The following is a 20,659-nucleotide window of genomic DNA, read 5'->3' on the forward strand; positions in this document are numbered from 1 at the left end:
GAACTGTAAAAGGCTAGGATCTCCCCTCCCTGTGCTAAAGATCAATTCTCCAAAGGCAACGAAAGCACAGGAACGCCATGCTGCAGGGCTGGGGGTCCCCTGATGGGTTGACCACAGTAATGTTTACATGACTTCCACACAGTGGTAAGAGGTCCGGAGCCCCTGTAGCAGGCCTGGGGCCCCTCAACAGATCCAAGAGTCTTTGGGGAAAGGCTTTTGCAAAGGTTTCTCTAAGAATACCCTGACGCAATGATCACTCCACATCAGGGTCTTGCATGGTAAAGTTGTGGGGTGCGCTACCCCCGCTAAATAATAATGACCAAAGCACTACTGTGAAGACTCAAAGCACAGACACGCAGGGTCCTGGGTCCCCAGCCTGGACCACGACTCCGTCACGGGTCGAAGCCTCCGGTGCGGGCGAGCACAATGCTAGGCGCCGGGAGACTTTCCCACGGCTCCGGGACGCCCCCTGGCGGCCACCACCCGCAGCACACGGAAGCGTGTGTCGCGCGGGTTACCTCGGCCGGCCCGGCGCGCGTGTGCTCCGTGCTCCCCTCGCGCGAAGCACGCAGAGTCCGGCCCCACGCGCTGCAGAGATCCCACTTTGTTCTTTCCGGTCCCCGTCGCCCGCGGCCCCTCCGCGCTCCCGCCGCCCCCTGCGCATCGATCCGCGCGCGCGGCGCTGTCGATAAGTTTGCGAGAAGCCAAAGTCAAGTGCGTGCGCGCGGAGCCGGGCCGCGCTCCCGGGGTCCAGCCCGGGTGTTGGCGGCAGCCGCATCCCCGGCCGCGCGCCCGCCCCCAAGATGGCGGCCGAGGGGGGACCGCGGGGGGCCCGGGGGCCGAGGCCGGCCAGGGCGGCACGGGCTACCAGGGGGCTGCGCTCAAAACGGCGCCTGGACCTGCGGCGGCTGCAGGTGAGCGGGCCAGCTTGCCTTTGTTCGCCGCCGCCTCCATCGGCCGGCCGCCGGGACTTGGGGGCCTCCGGGGCGGGAGGAGCGCGGGGAGCGGGAGGAGCGCGGGGAGCGGGAGGAGCGCGGGGAGCACGGAGAGCGCGGGCAGCGCGGGGAGCGGGACGCGGCTGCGCAGCCGCCCAGCCACCGCCGCCGCCGCCGCCGCCACCGGCTGCTGCAGCCCGGACGCTCGGTGCTCCTCCCGGGCCGATCCCTGCGGGTTAGTCTCTGCGTCTTGCTTTCCCCCTCCCTCAGTTTGCTAACCCCCTCCGTCCGTTTTCCCTCCCTCCCTGCTTTCTGCCTCCCTCCTTTCCACCTCTGTCTTGCCACCCCCTCCTGCGTTGCTTTCCTTACCCTCCCCTTGCTTGCTCTCTTATCTTGCCCCCTTCCCCCGCTTGCTCACCCCCACCTCCACCTTCCCCTCCATCCCAGTCCCCAGGCCTGGAGCCCCAGGCTCGAGCGCGCGCAACTTTGCGCACCTGCCGCGGGGCGGAGCAGGTGCGCGGGCTGCGGCCCCTGGGAACTTTTGCACCCGCGGCCCAGGCTTGTGGCTCTACCTCGCCGGCTTCCGCACCCTGCTCTCCCTGCCCTGGGTCTCCTGGGTTCCCGTGGACCCCCTCGCTCCCCTCTCCTTCCCTGGGGCGACGCTCTTCGCAGCCCCAGCACTTTTTCAGCTGTTTCTGGTGCGCGGGCTCCCGGTGCCTTGGGGTTGGGATGTTTGCTGCCATCTTTCTGAGGCCCAGGGTTGTGGGGGGATGTTTCACAGCACCCCAACTGGAGACACACCTGGGTGCTCAGTATGCCCGCAGAGGCTCCCCATGCCCTGCAGTCGGACAGAGTCGCGGCAGGTGCGGCGATGACTAGGGGCGGGGAAGGCGTACGGATAACCGCGCTCTGAGAGCATTCTGCCTGGTCAGTGACATTCTCAGAAGACCGGGCAGCATGTCTGGAGATTTTATTAAAAATAAATAAATAAAAGCGGGGGGGCACCCACTTTATCCTTTTAATCTGCCCGCAGATCTCGTTAAGTTGCCTCTGATAAGTGGCTCCAGCCCCCCTCTTCTCTGTCCCCACTTCTCGCTCCCCTCCTCCTGCAAAGCCATTGAGCCGGAGAGAAAATCGGGGCACTCAGGCATGCAGTTAATAACTGCGAGAACCGTACAATTCCTGATCCGCGCCCGAGTTGAGGTTACAGTTTGGTGGCCGGCTGAGATGGGCAGGGTTGTTAGCTGTGCTTGCTGATTTAAAAGATGCTAAAGTGGCCTTTGGTGGGGGGTGGGAAGAGAAGGAATGAGAGGGAGAGAGAGTTGGGTAGCCACATTGGGCTTGGCACGAAGGCCAATGGTAATCGTATTCCCTGCTAATGTTTGTAAATGAGACCCGGGCAGGCTGGGGGACAGCGTCTTTATTTATGATTGATGTTCTGTAACATAAGGAATGACAAGAACGCGGCAGACGAGAGGGGAGTGAGCAGCTGGGCTGGCGGAAGCCCTTAGCCGGGTGCTATTGTTATTCTGCTGGAGAGAATTGCCACGGTGAGGTTTACAGCGCCGGTATTTGCCCGGGTCGGCGGGAATGCCAGTTAACACAATTCTCATTAGATAACTCGCTTTCCATCGAGGAGCCTGGGCTGCAGCCTTGATGGGAGAGAAGCTGACCCGCGGCTGAGAGCTGGGTGCGGCTTCCCGCATTGATTTCTGAGCTGGGGGTGTTGATGCTTGCTGCTCCCTGCCCCTAGTCTTGGTGGGGAGTCTTTTGTGGAAGGTCACCCCAGTCTTGGTTGCAGCTGACTCCCTAGGGTCTGCAAGCCTTTTGTTAGGTTCTTAGAACACACTGAGATAGAAAAGGATATTTGAGCTGTAAGGAGGTGGTAGACAGGCCTGTCCAGGTGGCAGTACCAAGACCTCTTCTCCCCCAATAGGGGATGTGCAAGGGTGTGTGTCTGGGGGAACTCATTAAGACAATGGCTGTACATCTGGTACAAACAGACTCCCAGGGAGTGGGGGGGGGGCTCATCTGAATCGATATAAAGAAGAGGAGATATCCCCCAGGGAGTTTGCAAAGGCTGCATAGTTCTAGAGCTCAGAGCTATGACTGTGGCAGTTCCAGCATGCAGCTACCCAGGCCCAGGCCAGCACAACTGCCCATTCCTTCCCCAGTCTCAGAATCTCCTGTGCTCCCTTGCATAATGGGCAAAGCCCAGGGTCTTTCGGGTATCCACCTCTGAGCCCTTTGCCCAGGGACCCTTTCTGGTGCATCCTGCTAATGACTCCTCCTCCACGCTCGCCTGCATCTTCATTTTTCGTCCTCCACAGAGGAGAGGAAACTTCTGCAGCTTATTTTGACATACAGGTAGGAACTGTGGATCTATGCAGGCTCGGAACTGGGGGCTCCCATACCCAGGGCTGGTGGCCTGGGAGGACTGTGAGTCTTGTATCCTGGGTTGTTCAGGTTGTGTGGTTCCTTGCAGCTTGATTCCTAAGTCTTAAAGTGATCGAACCAGTAAAAGCAGCCCATGTCCCCAGGCTGGACCACATTGCTGATGCTGTCCCATTCTGGACAAGAAAGGTGACCTTGTGCCAGCTGGGCTCTCAGCCCTCTGAAGTAATTAAATAATTATATATATATATATGTATATTAAACATGGAAGCTGTCCAGTTAGTCATTATTTGTTCCAGCACATTCTCTGAGCATGGTAGAGCGAACATGCTGGGGCTGGCTTGGTGGGGTGGAAGTCAGTCAACCCCAGGGGTTGGGGGCTCAAGGACCTTGGCACTCCTCAGTCCCCTCCCCCACTCTCCTTCTTTCCCCCTTCTTTGCTTGTAGCAGCCCAGAAATAAGGAGAAATAAAATCCCGTCCTGAGTTAATGCTGGCATATTTCATTTGGTTATAGGATGGTTTTATGGTGAGCATCACTAATGCAGGCTTATTTTATGGCTTTTCTGTGTATTGTCATTGTAACCGGATTCATGGGTTCATGGTTTTCTCTTCTGTTTTTCTTTACCTCTTTTCTCCCTTTAGATGACGTTCTGGGTCCTGGCCCCCAGAACATCTTTCCTCTCCCCCTCAAAGAGAGTTGCTTAAGCTAAGCAGTTAGGGGCACCCAGTTTGAATGAGGGGATAGAGTCCCTCTGCCCAGCTGTGTTTGTGGGAGAAGGGAGTGGTGGGGTTGGTGGCCCCTCCCAGGAGACTTGGGTAGGAAAATGCTGTCCCACTCTGAGGAATCCGCCGAACCCTCAGGATGAGCCAGCAAGACTGGGCCTTTTAGAAGCGTATTACAGAAACTTCTAGAATGGCTGGAGGCCAGGTATTGCTTCGTGGAATATTGTTCTGTGCTCAAAGTTCAGAAAAGAGTGTCGATATAATTAAAATATTATAACCCTGTGATGTTCAGAAGCAGGTAGATTTTACACATCAGCTGTGAAGTGCTTAGACATTCATTAGAGCCCGTGACAGCTTGACTCACCTGAATGTGCTATCATTTCACACGCGTCAAATCCTCTTTCTCCCCGTGACGGCGGTAAATAAGCCATCAGCCGTGGTGAGTCCTAACTTTGGAAACTCTGACAGTGCAGAGTTGCTGTCTGTCAGAGCGGGGAGGAGGCAGGAAGGGCTCGGTGTGCCATGCCAGGCCAGCATGTGGGGAGACCGAGGAGGGGGTGGGGGTACAGGTGGGATCAGGGGAACTTTCTCTAGGAACACCTCAAGGTTAAGAAGGTTGAGCCCAAGCCACCGTCCTGTATGCGTTCATTAAGTCCAGCCGGCTGGTGAGCCATTCTGTCTGCCTTCCTGCTTCCCGAGACCTTTTCTCAGAAAGAGCTGGAAGCAGATGTTCATGTATGAAGGAGCCCAGCCATCGTTTCTGGGTACCTCCCTCTCCCCCAGTCCTGGTTTCTCACCTGGTCAGAAAGATGGGCTCTCTGTTGGAGTGCTGGGCAGGAGCAGAGCAGCCCCGCCGCTGGTCCAGGTTGTGTGTGTGTTGGGGGTATCTTAGGATTTCCTGTAGGAGATGCAGACAGTATGAGGAGCTGGCTGAGCATTTGGTGTCTCGGTGGCCTGCACAGACCTGGCTGCATGGGGGTGGGGGTCGTGCTAGCATATACACAAATAGAATAATTGGCTTCCTCACCCCCCCCCCCCGTCTTTCTTCTTTTATCTTGCCCATTAAAAGAGGATTCTATCTTCAAACTTGACATTTTGCGAGGTAACCTTTCTTCCGGCAGATGGTGTCTTAAACGTGAACACCTTGGCTGGTCTAAGTTTGGGTCTGGTTGATGGCAGTCGGGGCTGCCTAGAAACTGTGGGTTTGTATGCCATTTTCTGTAAGGGGAGCAACGGCTAGCTTGTTTCCGGTCACCTGGCAGTGAGACAGGGCTAGGTACAGGTGAGACTCAGGCGGGCCATGAAGTGGTGACTTGGTACAGGTGAGACTCAGGCGGGCCTTGAAGTGGTGACTTGGTATGGGTGAGGCTCACCTTTCCTACCTGTGCTTTTTCTTTTCTCTTTTTCTTTGAGACGGGGCTGACTAGTGCAGGCTTGCCTCAAACTCTGGATCCTCTTGCCTCAGCTTTCCAAGTGCTAGGACCCAGGCAACCCTGTACTGGCCTGCTTTTGATCCTGGCCTGGGGACCTGTCTCTAGGGTGGGGGAGATGGCCCAGCACCCCAGGTCTCCCAGAAGACTGAGCCACTGTGTAGACTGACGTAGAGAGAGAGGAAGGGCCACCCAGTGTCACATTCTATGGCTTAGCCCAGCTTCAGCCCTGCTGTGACTGGTGTTGGTGGTGATGGCGGGGGCTGCTGGTCCTTTAAGTAATTTTATTCTGAGACAAGAAATTCTTAGGGTGGAGTTCACTGTATGCTGAATCTCCCTGACTCCCTGGCAAAGATAGGTTGAAGTGAGTGCTTCATATGATATTTTCCCCCATGTATGTGTTAAGCCTCTAATCCCTTTGTTCTGATGAATACCATGTGACCTGACCCCACCCCTCCACCCCTCCACCCCTCCATCTCTGTCCCCTACTCACTCTGCTCTTCCATCGCACAGAACCCACCCCTACCCCATGGCCTTTGCACATGCATTTCCCTTGTCTGGAACCTTGCCCTTGCCCCCAGTCTCTAATCGTCACCGCTCTCCCCACAAACAGTAAGTCTGACCTCTCCCATTTTACTTTATTTCTGCATGTAGGTGTGTGTGCAGGTGCATGTGGGTGTGTGTGCAGGTGCGTGGGTGTGTGCAGGTGCGTGTGGGTGCGTGTGCAGGTGTGTGTGCAGGTGTTTGTGCAGGTGTGTGTGTGTGTGTGCAGGTGCATGTGTATGTATGTGTGTGCAGGTGTGTGTGTCTGTATGCAGGTGCATGTGGGTGCGTTTGCAGGTGCGCGCATGCGCGCGTGTGTGTGCAGGTGCATGTGGGTGTGTGTGCAGATGCATGTGGGTGTGTGTGCAGGTGCATGTGGGTGTGTGTGCAGGTGCATGTGGGTGTGTGCAGGTGTGTGTGTGTGCAGGTACGTGTGGGTATGTGTGCAGGTGTGTGTGCAGGTGCATGTGTGTATGTGCAGGTGCGTGTGTGTGTGTGCAGGTGCATGTGGGTGGGTGTGCAGGTGCATGTGGGTGCGCATGGAGGCTGGTGGTTGATATCAGGTGTCTCCCTCAGGCACTGGCCACCCTATTTTTGGGGTCAGGATGTGATGGTTAGTTCTGACGGTCGACGGACATGGCCTCAAGTCTCCTGGAATAGTGTAGTGAGGGGTTGTCTAGATTGGGTTAGCCTGTGGTGTGTCTGTATGTCTGTGGGGGATCATCTAAATGGATTTGGGAGACCCCAGTCTGGAAGCATGCAGCACCGTTCCCTGCCTTGGCCCTGGGTTGTGTAAGAGCATAGGTAGCTAGCAACGATCGTGCATGTGTTTGTGCTCTCTGATTCTGGCTGTGAATGTGCTAGTGCTTCCAGCCTTTCCAGGGTTTTCATTTTACTCCCTGAGCCATCTCCCCAGCCTGACTTGTTTGTTTGTTTTTCCAGACAGGGTTTCTCTGTGGCTTTGGAGCCTGTCCTGGAACTAGCTCTGTAGACCAGGTTGGCCTGGAACTCACAGAGATCCGCCTGCCTCTGCCTCCCGAGTGCTGGGATTAAAGATGTGCGTCACCACCGCCTTTGTGTGTGTGTTTTAATGCAAAGGTGTATCCAGGCTTTCTAGAGACCCTGCATTTTCTCAAGGGTTGGCCTCAGAACTTTCTGGGGATGTGGTGGCTCTGTGCAGCCTAGGAAGTAGCTGTCTGCCATCAGATGTGGTAACTGTCTTCCACAAAGTCTCAGGACAATCACATACTTGGAGGTTTCTGGTTCACCATCCAACTCTGCCTCCACAGCATGCTTGGAGCCCTGGCCAATGAAAGTGAATGGGTGTGACTGGCTGTAGCCAATAAGAACAAAGAGGTGTGGCTAGCCTTATAAGTGGTCCTAGGTCAATAAAACTTTATTCACAAAAGTAGGTAATGATAGCCATGGAGTGGCCTGGGGTCTGTGGTTATCCCCACATCTCCTGGTTGTGAAATATCTGTCATATAGGCGAGCCATTCCTGGATTTTCCCTTTTCAACAAAGAATGTGTTTCCTCTGCTTTAAGATGGACGATTTTGATGGATGCCCTGCCTCCTGGCTTCCTGTCTCCCTGTCACCTGCCAGCTGTGTGACCTTGAGCAGTGACTAGCCTATCTGTGCCTTTCTCTTTCAGTGGGACTGTTAGTATTCCCCTACTGCGTGGAGTACAGCGGTGTTCAGCAGAGCGTGGGGTGTGCGGCCATGCTTTGTAAGTGCTTGTTTCTTCTTAGGTGTTTTTAGAGGGTGTGGGGCAGCAGCCAGAACCTGCTGGCTTGGCAGGCTGTCTCGAGGCTTTTTGGGTGTTGCAGTATGCTTTCCTAGTATCATGCAGATGCCTGCATAGGCGACAGAGGTTGCAGCATGGAACCCTGCGTGGCCCACAGATGTGTCTGCCTGTCTGTGTGGATGAACTGGGATGTGCATGCTTTCTTGTGAAAGCTGTTGCTGTTTAGAACATGGGAGATTTGAACTCAGAAATACAGCTGCTTCAGTTCCCTTGTAGATGAGGGGCTGTAGTGCCGGGAAGGGTGTTCCCAACTGAGGGAACAGCTGGCGCAAAAGCGCAAAGGATTGGGGGTCCATGGGGGTCAGGACAACTGGAGGGCCAAGATCACTGGCTATCAAGGTTACCTTGTCCTGGTTATGGCTGTTTTAACAGGTTCCTTGAGTCAGAAAAAACTCTTCCAGGGACCCCAAGGCTCCTGACAGTCCCGTGGAGAGAGATGGGTGTGGTACAGAGACAAGTAACTAGTCGCCTCCAAAAGTGGTCCGAGGCTGCCTGCTGAACACCCTTCCCCACCCCCGCTCTGTCTCTGCCATCCTCTAGGCAAACCAAACTGCAGTTCCCGGATATACGTTTGTCATTAAAAAGAAAGGCAGAAGAAAATCAATCCCCGGGCGTTCTGCTCTGAGTTGGTTGTCTGCCCAGGGTGCCTGGAGCCCAGCAGTGCTTAAGACTGTGTGAGCCGCTGTCACTCAAACTGGACAGGACCAATGGGTCCCTGGGAGCCGCTCTGCTGGATTGGCTCGAACAATTGGCTGCTTAGGTGTGGGTGCTGTGGCTGGAGAAACCAGAGAGATGATCACCTCCCTGGGCAGGGACCCCTGAAAGGGTCGCCACTCAGCAGCTTGTCATTTGATAACTGTTGTCCCCCGTGAGCAACTCTGGACCTGTGTTGGTAGGCTGTGTTGAAGGCTCAACTCTCTGTCTGCTGTTTACCAGCTGTGTGGCTTGGGCTGAGTTGCTTAACCTCTCTGAGCCATGGCTTCTCATCTATAAAGTGTGGATAGTTGCAGTAGTAAACTCAATGCTGGGAACCCAGCACCCAGAAATGCTAGAGAGAGCTGGAATTTATAACTGCTATTGTTTTACTCTGTAGATGTGTGTTTACCACTCATGGGGACACTAATAACGATAATTAGTGATTATATAAATAATAGTGTAACGACATAATTAAGAGAACTTGTAAACTATGTGGGTAGAGGGCATAGATATTACATAGATGTTAGCCGGAAGGAGGAAGGCTGGGTCAGAAGCTGCGAGGTGACAGGCACAGGCAAGGTGAACACACATCTGGACACTGAGCTTGTCACCAGATGTTGGAATGTGACCAAGAAGTCGTCTGTACCTGACTTCCTGGAAACAATGACTTTTCAAGCAGGGATCTGCGGGAACACTCCCCAAAGTGGGAACAGCGTGTGTAAAGGCCTCGTGCACAGAGAGCTGCATATAGCACAGACCTGGAGCAGGTGGGAGGCTGGGCCTCAGGTTCCAGCTGTGCTGTAGGGACCCCCTGGGCCCCCCTCCTCTCCCAGAGGACAGTTGCTGCACTGTCAAATACAGGAAATGCCTTGGGAACTTTATTTTGTAACTAGTTAACCCACTTCACTCACCTTCCCTTTCAATCTCATGACTGTGCACGGCACTGCCAGGGTTCAAATCCCAGCTCTGCCGCTTGCTAGCCGTGTGTCCTACTTTCTCTCTTGAGGCTTGGTTTTCCCACCCGCAAGTGGACATGTTGGTGGCTTTGTTGCTCAGGGTTGCAAGGGAGTGTCTTGTAGAGTGTCCAGGGAAGATGACAGGTCTTAACTGCTCAGCCTCCACAGTGGGACACAGCACACAGAGGAGCTGGGACAGGCCCAATGTGTTTTCTTTGCTATGCACCCCATTTTTATGTGTGCTTTTTGGAGGCAGCAGACAGAAAGTGAGGTCACATACCTAGGGCTCCCACTGCTGGGAAACGCCCTCTAAGATGTCCATCAAATTCAGAGGGAGCTGTCATGGTGCTCTAACTCTGGTCTGGTCCAAAACGTTTCTCTCTTGCCTCCTGCCTTCGTGCCTCTGTGGCATCTTCACTGTTTCCTGGCAGCACCCAACCACAGTCCTTTGCCCTGAGTGTCTGACCCGTCCTTCCCGGAGCTCTTCCTCTGGTTCGCTGACCCCTGCTTCTGTAGCTTCCATTTAGACAGAACCCCATCATCCTTTCTGAAATACTCCTTAGCTGCCCCCAATGGTTTGATCATTCATTCATTCATTCATTCATTCATTCGTTCCTTCTTCCTTCTCCCCTCCCCTCAGGGAGTCACTCTGGAGCACTCGAGCTAATGGAAACCATTCGGCCTCAGGCCATTGGTGAGCCTGGTTTATCTTTAGCTCTGTGCGTCTTGCTTTAGAAACTGGTGACCCCAATTCCAGCCCCCTTCTAATTAATGTGGCTATGAATTAATATCCAGTGGCTGTGGGCCACCTGCGATAGTTTGCCAGCCTCAGTCATAGAAGACTCAAAGCACTTAGGGACAGCTGTCATGGTGACAGGACATAGGTAGGTGGCATCTCTCACCAGATGCCATGCTGAGACGCCACTCAGGGACCAGAGAGGAGCTGAGAGCGCGGACAGTGACTCCAGTCTAAAGTCAGAGTCCAGTCTGGAGACGTAACTGGTGTGAGCGACCCTTGGACCTGAGCAGGGAGGCGCTGGGCTACCTCTCTGTCTCAGTTTCCTTATCTGTAGGATAGGTATCAGGTCTAGCCCCCCTCTTCTCGGGATGTGAGATGAGACACAGAGGCCCTGGACCACGGCCTGGAGCCAGTTCCTGTCTCTCTGGCATCTCTTGCTCCTGTCTCTCTCACTTTGTCTCTCAGTCCACTTCAGAGAACCAAGTCTCTGGGTGGAAGTGGCTGCTCTGATATCTGGCAGGAGGAGGCACTTAAGTTCGGGTGATGTAGGTGTGGTGCCCCATGGCTCCTCTAGCTCAGCATAATCAGCTTCTTCCTGCTTGGTCTACTGAGAGCCAGAAGCTGGGAGATGAGGGTTGGGAGGTCAGAGCACGCCCTTGGGGTGCCCATGCGGTTTGGTGACTCTTGCGTCTTTATTCAAGCCAGACAGAAGTGAGAGCCGTGGCTCCCCTTGCTCTGTGATCCAAAGCCCCCATCGATTCTCATTTTATTGCTCAATCCAATGCCATATTTCCCACAGGTGGCATTCCTAGGGCTGTAACCCAGGACCTGCCCATCTCTGTGAGTGACCAGGGGGGTCTTGCAGGGCTGAGCCCACCTGCAGTCCCTGCACTTGCCTTTCTGCTCCCTCCCTCCTTCCTTCCCTCTCTCTCTTCCCCCTCCTTTTCCAAACAGTCTCCTATAGCCTAGGCTGGTTTCAAACTTGCTGTGTAGCCAAGGATGACCTTTAAGTCCTGCTCTTCCTGCCTCTTCCTCCCCGGTGTGGGAATTACAGGTGTGCGCACCACCCTGGTTTATGTGGTGCTGGGGAACGGAACCCAGAGCTCGTGTGCCCCAGGCAAGCACTGTGCCGTCTTCCCCTGCCTCTTCAAACAACCTTCCATCATCAACTCTAGGAAATGATCCTGGCCCCAGCCCAGAGCAGCCTGCGCAGTAGTTTAGTCAGTGACTCCAGACTAGTGGTCTTAACCTGTGGGTCACGACCCCTTGGGAGGGTCACCTAAGACCAAGGGAAACCCAGACTTTTACATTATGATTTATAACAGTAAGATTCATGCAGTTATGAAGTAGCAACGAAAATAATTTTATGACTGCAGGTCATCACAACATGAGGAACTGTGTTAAAGGAACTGCATTAGGAAGGCTGAGAACCACTGCTCTAGAACATTCCCTAGTCTGGATGGATAGTGAGTGTCCCCCACCATCCAGCCCACCTTCCCACCAGTGTGGGGTGGCTTGACACCCCCAGTCCTGTGGCCTGTGTTCCACAAGATGAAACTCCGGACTGGACTGATAATAAGCAGCTATTGATCCCTGTGGTGGTCGTTATCAAGATTTATTTAGTCAATATGGCCTCCCTGCTCAATAAATCGTGTCATTGATAAAGAAGGAAGGAGACGGACTTGTAGACTGTATTAAAAAGTTTTTCAGATTTTCATTTAACAGCTTACTCCATCCCCATCCTTTCCGAGCCGAGCCCGTAGCAGCAGCACAGGCTACCGGTGAACTTGGCACCCGCAAATTGATGTCTTCCCCTTCCTTCCGGGCTTTGGTTCACCCCCTCCCATCAGCACCCCGTTTTCTCATTTGATCTTCACTGTCTTTGGGGGCTGACAGTGCAGTTACCCTAGACTATAGATGCAATCTCTGAGCCCAAGATCACCCAGGGCTCCATCCCAGGCTGTCTGGCTGGAGTGTTTGCTCAGCGGCTGTCTCTCATCAAGTAAATGGCCGGCTGTGTTTTCACTGGGTGCTGTGAGCAGGCCTTGGAGCCTGCTGGGGTCTGTGGGTGCCAAACGGATGGGGAAGCACAGACGTGGAAACGGAGGGAAGAGAAGTGTCCAGGTCAGATGGGGGTGCCTGTCCACTCAGGGTGGCTGGCGCTGGAGGCCGCCCTGTGTAGGTGATGCTCAGGCCGTGAGAAGGAGTTGATTAGGCAAAATGCGGGCAGAAGAGAGCTCATAGCTACAAGCAACTTCCTGCCCTCGGCAGGGTGGGCAACATCTGACTGCAGGTGTCAGGGTTTGAATGAGAAATGTCCGCCAAGGGCTCATGTGTTTCCCAGCTGGTGGCTCCCTTTAGGGAGTCTGGGCAACCTTTGTGAGTTGGGACATTGGGCTTATGTCTGTCTGTCCTGCCCACTTCCCTGGAGATGTGAGGGAGTCCAATCCTTCCCCTGCCCGCCACCATGCCACTGGACTGTGCTCTGTCATCCAGAGTAGCCCTTCCTCCTTCAAGGTGCCCGTTAGGTGTTTGGTCGCAGGGAAGAAGTAACAGCATAAGGATGTGGGGAGTAGCCCTGGTTTTTTTTTTTTTGTCTCCAGGAAATCCGAGAGGCCAACTTCCCCTTCTCTTTAACCACCTTCCAGAATGTCATCTGCAATTCCGTTTCTGTCCCTAACTCTTCCACCCACCCTGCAGCTGCCACCTCCTCACAGCCCCCTCCCATTCTCCGCCTTGTTCTCCTCTTCCCTTCCCACCTCCTGATGTCACTCCTTGGTTTGTTTTTCAGGCTCACTGCTCTCTGTTGGCCTTTAAGTGGTAATCCCTCTCAGGTCCTTCTGGGTGTCTCTTCACTTTGTCCCCTAGGTGACTTGCCGTATCCCCTAGTTACCTGCTCTCCACCCAACCCTACCAGCTTCTTTACACAGCTTCCAACTCCTGCTCTTAGCAACATTGTAAAATTTTATTGTATCTGTATGTCTGTCTTGCATGTGTGAATATAGACCATGGAGGTACCTGGTGCCTGTGGGGACCAGAAGAGTGACAGGTTGTTGTGAGCTGTAGCCTCATAAAACATCCTTCTGTGGGTGCTGGGAACCGAACTCAGGTCCTCTGCAAGAGCAGCTCTTTCAGCCACTAAGCCATCTCTCCAACCACTATGGACACCTTTTGACTGTGTGTGGCAAAGAGGTCTCTAGGTCCAGATGACCAGATTGAACTCTTCTCCCCTGGGCCTCCACCCGAGGACCACTGAGATCGATCCACAGGACAGAAACTTTGGCTCCAGTCTCCCACCCTCCTCCTGTCAGGCTGTCACTCAACCAAGGGGTTCACCTCCCACTGTCTGGGCACTCCATTCTCTACTTCCTGGACAAAGGCCCTGTCACTTCCCCTGGACTTTGCTTGTCTGGCTTGTCTTCTGGACTGCCTTTGGTTCCCCGCCACCTCCTCTCCCACTAGAACCCTGTTGAACCATCCTTTCCCTTAATTGGGTCACCAGGGACTGGTCCTTGTGGGTGTCATTCCTTGTCCACAGTGAGGCTCTTCTGCCCTGTGTTCCCACAGCTGTGATGTTCTGTGTGCACATGTGGTCAGCAGAGCCCTCGGAAACCATGAGCTGAAACAGATCCCTTCACCCTCAGGTTTCTTGTGGTTTGGTCACAGTGATAAAAAGGTAACCAAAAATGGTGGGCTAAATGCTGGCTAAGCCCACCTCCCCCATAGACCCCAGGCTTCTTCCAGCTTGGCTTCTCTTGTAGCTTGTGTGGCCTCTGATGTCACATTCTCTGGGGATCCGCTGTGGCCGATTCTGGAACTGAATGAAGGTGATTTTGCTTTTTTGGCTTCACTGTAGACTGTCTGGAAAATGGGAGGCATATCACCACAGATGAAAGATGTGCTGAGAAATTTAGTATTTGAAAAAGTGTATATTAAATATATTTTTTTAATTACATTTATTTGTGTGCGTGCGTGTATGCATGCACCATGGTGTGCCTGCAGAGGTCAGAAGACAGCTTGCGAGAGGTCAGTTCTTGCATTCTACCATGTGGTCCTGGGAATTGAACTCGGATCATGAGGCTTAGTGGCAAGCACCCTCTGAGCCATCTTGCCAGCCCCCAAATATTTAGCTTTTGTTTCCTTTGTTCAGATTTAATGATCAGTTAGACCTTCAGTGCTTCCTCAGAACCCCCACTCAAGTGATTTTATTCCCACACTATGATGTGGGCCTTGCTAATCTCCTGTTTTCAGCGACTTGTCCCACGCCACACAACAGAGCCAGGCAGTCTGAGCAGCGTCTGCACATGCAGGCTTACCTGCCTGTTTTTGGTGCCACTGGGAAGGGGCCACTGTACCTCCAGCTGCCTCTCCCTTCTCCTAAAGCTAATTCGTGTGCGGGCTGATGAGCGCGGGTGGCCCGCAAGAGACAGAGATGCCTGACAGGAATGGGAGCCAGGGCCAGAGTTACCACAAATGCTCCCCACATAAGCCGTAGGCTTATGACATGCAGGTCCCTATAGAAGGAACCAGAGGACACCCGTGACCATTTCCTGTCCCTCACCAGCTGAGGTCACTGGACCCGGTCCCTCAGGCCAGTAGCTTGGCGCCTCTCCAAGCCAGCCTGTCCCTCAGAGGAAGTCCTCCACAGCCTCCATGATTGAGGGAGTTGGTCCCACAGCCCGTGGCCTACTTTGAGAGGCTCAGCTCTGGAAAAGAATCCTTCGGAGCCCTGCAGGGCTCTGTGGAGGCTTCTGGAATGTGGGTAGCAGGAGGAACAAAGGCCCAGTTGCCACTACCAGCCTAGCTGCCAAGGTGGGGATCCCAAGGAAGGCAGACCCCCTCCTTCTTCCTCAGATGCCCCCTCACATCCCATCCAGACGATGCCCTGGGCGGATAGGGCCAGCCTGAGCCCTGTAGGTGAGCGGCCTTAGCTGAGCTTGCTTCTTCCCTGGGGACTTTAGCGCTGCAAAGTGTGTGACCTCCACACACTGCTTTCAGGCTCTTTGCCTTGACTCTGCAGTGTGCTGGGCCCTTCCTGTAGTGCAGTGGAGGTGGGTTATGACTTCCTTTGGGAACGGTGTTTCTCAAGCTTGTCTGTGAAGCAACATAGTGTGGAGTGAGGCAGATCATGCATCTGTGTAGATGTATCAGTCAGTCATCGCCGTGTAACAAGTCTTGTGGGGGGTCATGACTGCAGGGCTCACAGGGTCTGTCAGTCAGGCAGAGCCCAGTTGAAGTGGCCATCACTCTTGACAGCTGGGCGTCAGCTGGCTCAGCTGCCGCAGGAGTGCCTCCGCGTGGCCTGCCCGGTGGTTTCTCCCCACTGCACAGTGCCCAGGTTTCCAGAGAAAAGGTGGAAACTTGGCTTTCGTCATTAGGCTTGGACATTGGTTGTCACTCTGTCAGCTTTGCCTCCAGCAACAGTCAGCCGTCCAAAGGGAGAGAGGTCTAGACTCCACTCCCCAGTGACTGGTGTGTCAGCCACACTTCATGAAGAACCTGGGAAGGGAGAGGGCGATATGGTGGCTGCCATCTTGGGAGAAGTTGTTTTCTGTGGAAAGGGAGGAGCTGATTCATATCATTCAGGTGCAGGTGTGACGGAAAGTGGTTGGGGGAGACGGTGAGTGTGTTATAGGTTGTGTGGAATGACTGGAAGTGACAGGAAGTAGGCAGGTAGGAGTGTAACAGGAAAGTCTGTGAGGATGTGACAAGAAATAGCAAAATAGGAAGTGTGACAGGAGAGCGTGTGAGGGGAGTGGGTGTGACGGGAAGTAAGGGTTGAGTGGATGTGTCAGGGCGTGGCCAAGGAGGCCGGTTCTGCCCGAGTCTGCCATGGTGGCAGTAGTGAAGTCCTGAGTTTCTGAGCTGCCCCCTGAGCGCCTTGGGACGACTGTCCAGTTTGCACGTGGGGGACCCAGGCCTCACCCGTCTGGCTGCCCCTCCTGAAGCTCTGGACTGTGCTTGGCCCTGCCTTGGACTTCCCTCAGCCGCATATCTTTTCCTGTGGGCTTCGTGCTCCCCACTCCCACAGCGCTCCCCCCCTTCTTTGAGAGAAAGCATGACTCCCACCTCAACAGCCTGGAAGCCCTCCAACTACCACACTTCTCTTCAAATAAAAGCAGCTAATTAACATTATTCTTTAATTATTGCCTTTATCAACAAGGGGTCTGATTGCACCAGCAGGGTAGTTGCTTTCCCTTCAACTGCTCAAGTGAGTGCTTCAGTTCCTGGTGCTTTTGAAATGAATTTGATGTCGTCTGCCCAGAGTCACTTAATGGGGACGCCCGGGTAATGACTGAACGCACTAACTCCGTTAGCAGCCCTGGAAGCGTGTAATTTGGCCCCTCAGGCAACCGCACTTTGAAAGTCTCTGGATAGTTTTGAACTCTCTGTTCTTAATTAAATATGCAATTTTTCACGGTAACCAGGTTAATTCTTTTGTGTTGTGTTGTAATACTGTTAGGAATTTTCATAGTTCTTATTAAACATTATTCAGGCATTGTGAATTCCATAATTAAAAAAAATGAGAAGAACAAAGCTTGATTCCCTCTTTTCTTTTTTCTCCCTGGCTAATTTATCAAATGAATTTTGCAAATTTTTCTTTCTGTCCCCAGACAGTGTGGCAAGTGTTTTAAAGGGGAAGGATTTAATTGCCCTGTAGGGATTGGCTGGTTATGAAGGATTTGGCTGTTTGATTAGTAAACCCAGTTGGGACCGGTCTAATACTCCATGATCTTAAAAATTGTCTGATTGTACCCTCTCGGAGGATCTTCACTGCTTGCTCCCACCCGTCCGCCCTCACAAGTTTGATTATGAAGCTGTGGGGAGAAGAGCCGGCAGCATCGACTTTACTTTAAATTGGGGATCTTGGGATTTTTTTGCCCCCACCCCCACCTTGACTGGGGAGGGAAGAGGAGAGACAAAGGCAGAGACAGACACGTAAACAAACAGTGAGGGTGTGGGGGACACACATACACACAGGCAGCGACAGACACACAGACCCAGAGACACAGACACCAAGACAGAATGATTCTCAAATCTCGGGTACCATGCAAGACGGAGGATGGTCAAGAGGGTGAGGCCCTAGAGGACATTTCACTGTATCCTTACCCCACCCCTGCCAGCTAGTCTAGATGCAGTTCCTCTGCAGGGAGGGAGGGAGGACCCATTTCCATTCTGGAATTGGGACCTGTTCCCAAAATGTACAGTCTGCCCTACTCTGAGCTTGCTGTTGGCAAAAGAGACTGGAACCCTAACTACCCTTAATCAGGTCATGGGGCTTCTGGGGTAGGGGATGTGGCAGAGAGAGCCAGGGCCTTGAAATGCTGACCCCTGGCACCTTTGTTTCCAGAAAGGCCACGTGCTTTTGCCTCAGTTTTCCCCATCTGTAAGATGGGGCAGATGACTACTAGCCTTTTCAAGCACTCCTGCCCTTCCAAATCTGTGTCCGTGCACACACACATGCACACACACACACACACACATGCACATATACACATGAGCACATGCATCCACACACGGGTGTACGTGCACACACACAACCCCAGGATGCTGGCGTGGTGCAGCCTGCGCCTCCTCTTCTCTGGTCTATTTTTACGCCTGTTTCGGTCGTTGGGGACAAAGAAGAGCTCAGGAAGATGTCTGGGATTTGGGGCAGAGAGCGAGGCACACCATGGAAAGGATTTAGGAGAAATCGTCCAACTGCAAGGGAAAGAAGTACTTTGTTACAGGACTTTGGATGTGGAGAAGGGGGTGCGACCCTGGACAGGCCCGGAGGACAGCTCTCTGTGTTCCTGTCCACTTCTTAATCCCATTGCGTTCCGTGAGGCCATCAGTTCTGGTCCAGTCTTTCACTGGGCAACTCTGGCTGTCCTTGGTTTTGTGTACATTGCCCTGGTGGCCCCCTTCTCCTGTTCCCCACCCCAGGCAGGGCTAAGACCTCTTTGAGACTTTGCTTTTAGATGTCCACCCCTAGTGTCCTTGCCTTGTTCTGTCAAGAGGGCTGGAGGCCTCGTGGTCAACTGCTTGGTTATATGGGCAGGTATGTGCCACTCTGGACCTGTTTCCTCCCCTAGGAAAAGGGTCTTTGACTGGGAACAGTGGAGTGATTTTGTATAGGCTAGCATACAGTAGGTACTTTGTAAGTTAGCTGCATGGCGGCCAGATGAGTGGCTCCCGTTATGTCCCCCACGGTGCAGTGGGCATTCCCCTGCCTCAGGAATGGTCACAGTTGTCAAGCTGCTTTTCTGCCTGGGCTGGTGAGTGCATTTCTTGGGGGGCTTGCATTGCGCATGAGGGAGCCCCCAAAGGGAGCCCCACCTGTATTATGCACATATATGTCACAGCTAAGTCAGAGGAGTGTGCGTACAAGGCCTTTCCTGCAGACAGGCTCGCTTATCTTACTGTGATTAAATATTTATCTGGGGCTCGTGAATACAGTACCTGGAAGTAGATAAAGTGACGTCATATGTGAAAGATGGGAGAAGCTGCGTGCCCAGCTCAGCCTGGAGGGAGCAGAGTGGGAGGGACTAGGCAGGGATGACTTCATTCCTTCACCTGGTGATGGGCCAGCATGCTTTGTATCTCCTCAGTGTTAGGCAGCCAGCCAAGTACCAGGGAGGGCCCTGGGGATCAAAGGTCCTGGGGTGAGGGGGACATGCCTGTAGTTTTAGGAAGGGAGGGACAGGGAGTTTGGTGTGACCGGGTCACAGTGGGACGCCTCTGAGCTGCCAGGTATGACTGGGAGGATGGGCAGCCTGGTTCTGATGGAGCTGGTTTTTTTTTTCCTCCCCCTTTGGTTTTGTGAGACAGGGTTTCCCTGTGTAACAATCCTAGCTGTCCTGGAACTAGCTCTTGTAGACCAGGCTGGCCTCAAACTCACAGGGATTCACCCGCCTCTGCCTCCTGAGTGCTGGGATTAAAGGCATGTGCCACCATGGCCCAGCCTCTGATGGAGCTGGTTTCCAGCTCTGTTGAAGTCTTTGTCCTGGACAGAAGGCGACAATGTCTGAAGAAGTTAGGGTGATGGAGGAAGATGTGGGCTACAGGGTGCTGAGGCTCAGAGCCTGGGGCGGGAAAAGGGTCCAGTCAAGGACACTGTTGTCCTCTTGTCCGTGACTCTTTCGACATCTGGGAAACTGAAGGGCACAGCAGACCTAGGGACAGGCATGCGGCATGTCACCTGCCCAGGCAGATGGGGAGGGGAAGGAGTGGCTTCTTCTCATTAAAATATATACTCTGTTTCTTTCTGCCATTTACTATTTACCTAGGGGTTTGTGGAAGAAGGAAAGATTTTTTAAAATCCACCATTGCTTGAGGCATCCAAGCCACAGGAGCAAACATTTATGCAGGCGTACACGTGTGAAGTATGTCCTGTGCTGTTGAGACCGGGGAGCCTCCATTCCCTGAGGCTGGGGGAAGCTGGTGCAGTGGGGCTGTCACCTGCTAGGTGGTGTCACACCCCTCCCATCTGCCTGAGTCCAGCTCTCGGCAGGGTCACTGTGGGGCCGGAGGTTCTGCACCAGCTGCTGTCTCGCTACTGAGGTCCCCTGATGAGTGGCTGGGGTTGGGGGGCAGTCCAGGGCACTTAGCGGTGCCCCAACATGTTAGCATTGTGGTCACTCTGGAGTACTGATTCATGGCGGCTTTCCGAGAGGCAGACCTGCTGCTGGGGTCTGGTGGTTCTCCCCGAACCATCCGGGCTGTTGAGTAAATGCTGCTCGTTTGTAAGACTGGTTCTGTCAGCACGTGTCAGGTGCCAGCCACACTGGGATCAGGGGAGTTCCAGGCAAGATGGTCAAGGACACCTCTTCCCGGAATGGCCAGCTCAACCCTGACGTCACTGGAAACAGGCGTCTAAGACGCAGGCTGGACTTAGGGAGGGATCTCACTGGGTGGTGGCTCAGTAGGACAGGTGCTTGCCACACAAGCATTCATTTGATTTGGCTCCGAGTTGTGCTCCTCAGCACCCATATAAAAACAAACAAACAAACAAACAAACAAGACATTCCTGCAATCCCAGCCCTGGAGGTGTGGAGACAGGAGGATCCCAGGGCCTCTGACCAGCAAGTCTACCCAAATCGGTGAGCTCCAGGTTTAGTGAGAGACCTTTTTGTCCAACAAAAAGGTAGGTGCTGGGCAGTGGCGGTACACACCTTTAATCCTAGCAATCTCAGTACTTGGGAGGCAGAGGCAGGCAGATCTCTGAGTTCGAGGACAGCCTGGTCTACAGAGCTAGTTCTAGGACAGCCAGGGCTGCACAGGGAAACCCTGTCTCCAAAAAGTAAAAAATAAGCCGGGCGGTGGTGGCGCACGCCTTTAATCCCAGCACTCGGGAGGCAGAGGCAGGCGGATCTCTATGAGTTCGAGACCAGCCTGGTCTACAGAGCTAGTTCCAGGACAGGCTCCAAAGCCACAGAGAAAACCCTGTCTCGAAA

The 20,659-nt window shown here is 53.7% G+C and overlaps 1 protein-coding gene across 5 annotated transcripts in view; it reads left to right on the forward strand.

Moving 5' to 3' along the window:
* Positions 1 to 645: 645 nt before the first annotated feature.
* The window catches only part of Cux2 (cut like homeobox 2), a 179,064-nt gene continuing 159,050 nt past the window's right edge, over positions 646 to 20,659 (forward strand). For 2 of the 5 annotated variants that reach the window (XM_026784984.1, XM_026784989.1), the window contains exon 1: positions 647 to 914. In XM_026784984.1, coding sequence (XP_026640785.1) covers positions 804 to 914 — 111 coding nt within the window. In that variant the 5' untranslated portion in view covers positions 647 to 803. Of the gene's footprint in view, positions 915 to 1,121; positions 1,171 to 7,708; positions 7,755 to 20,659 lie in introns of those variants that run through there. The other 3 variants (XM_026785001.1, XM_026784992.1, XM_026785003.1) reach the window with 3 other exon arrangements.

The sequence above is a fragment of the Microtus ochrogaster genome, chromosome 2 (assembly GCF_000317375.1).
Source record: "Microtus ochrogaster isolate Prairie Vole_2 chromosome 2, MicOch1.0, whole genome shotgun sequence".
NCBI classification, from domain to species: Eukaryota; Metazoa; Chordata; class Mammalia; order Rodentia; family Cricetidae; genus Microtus; species Microtus ochrogaster.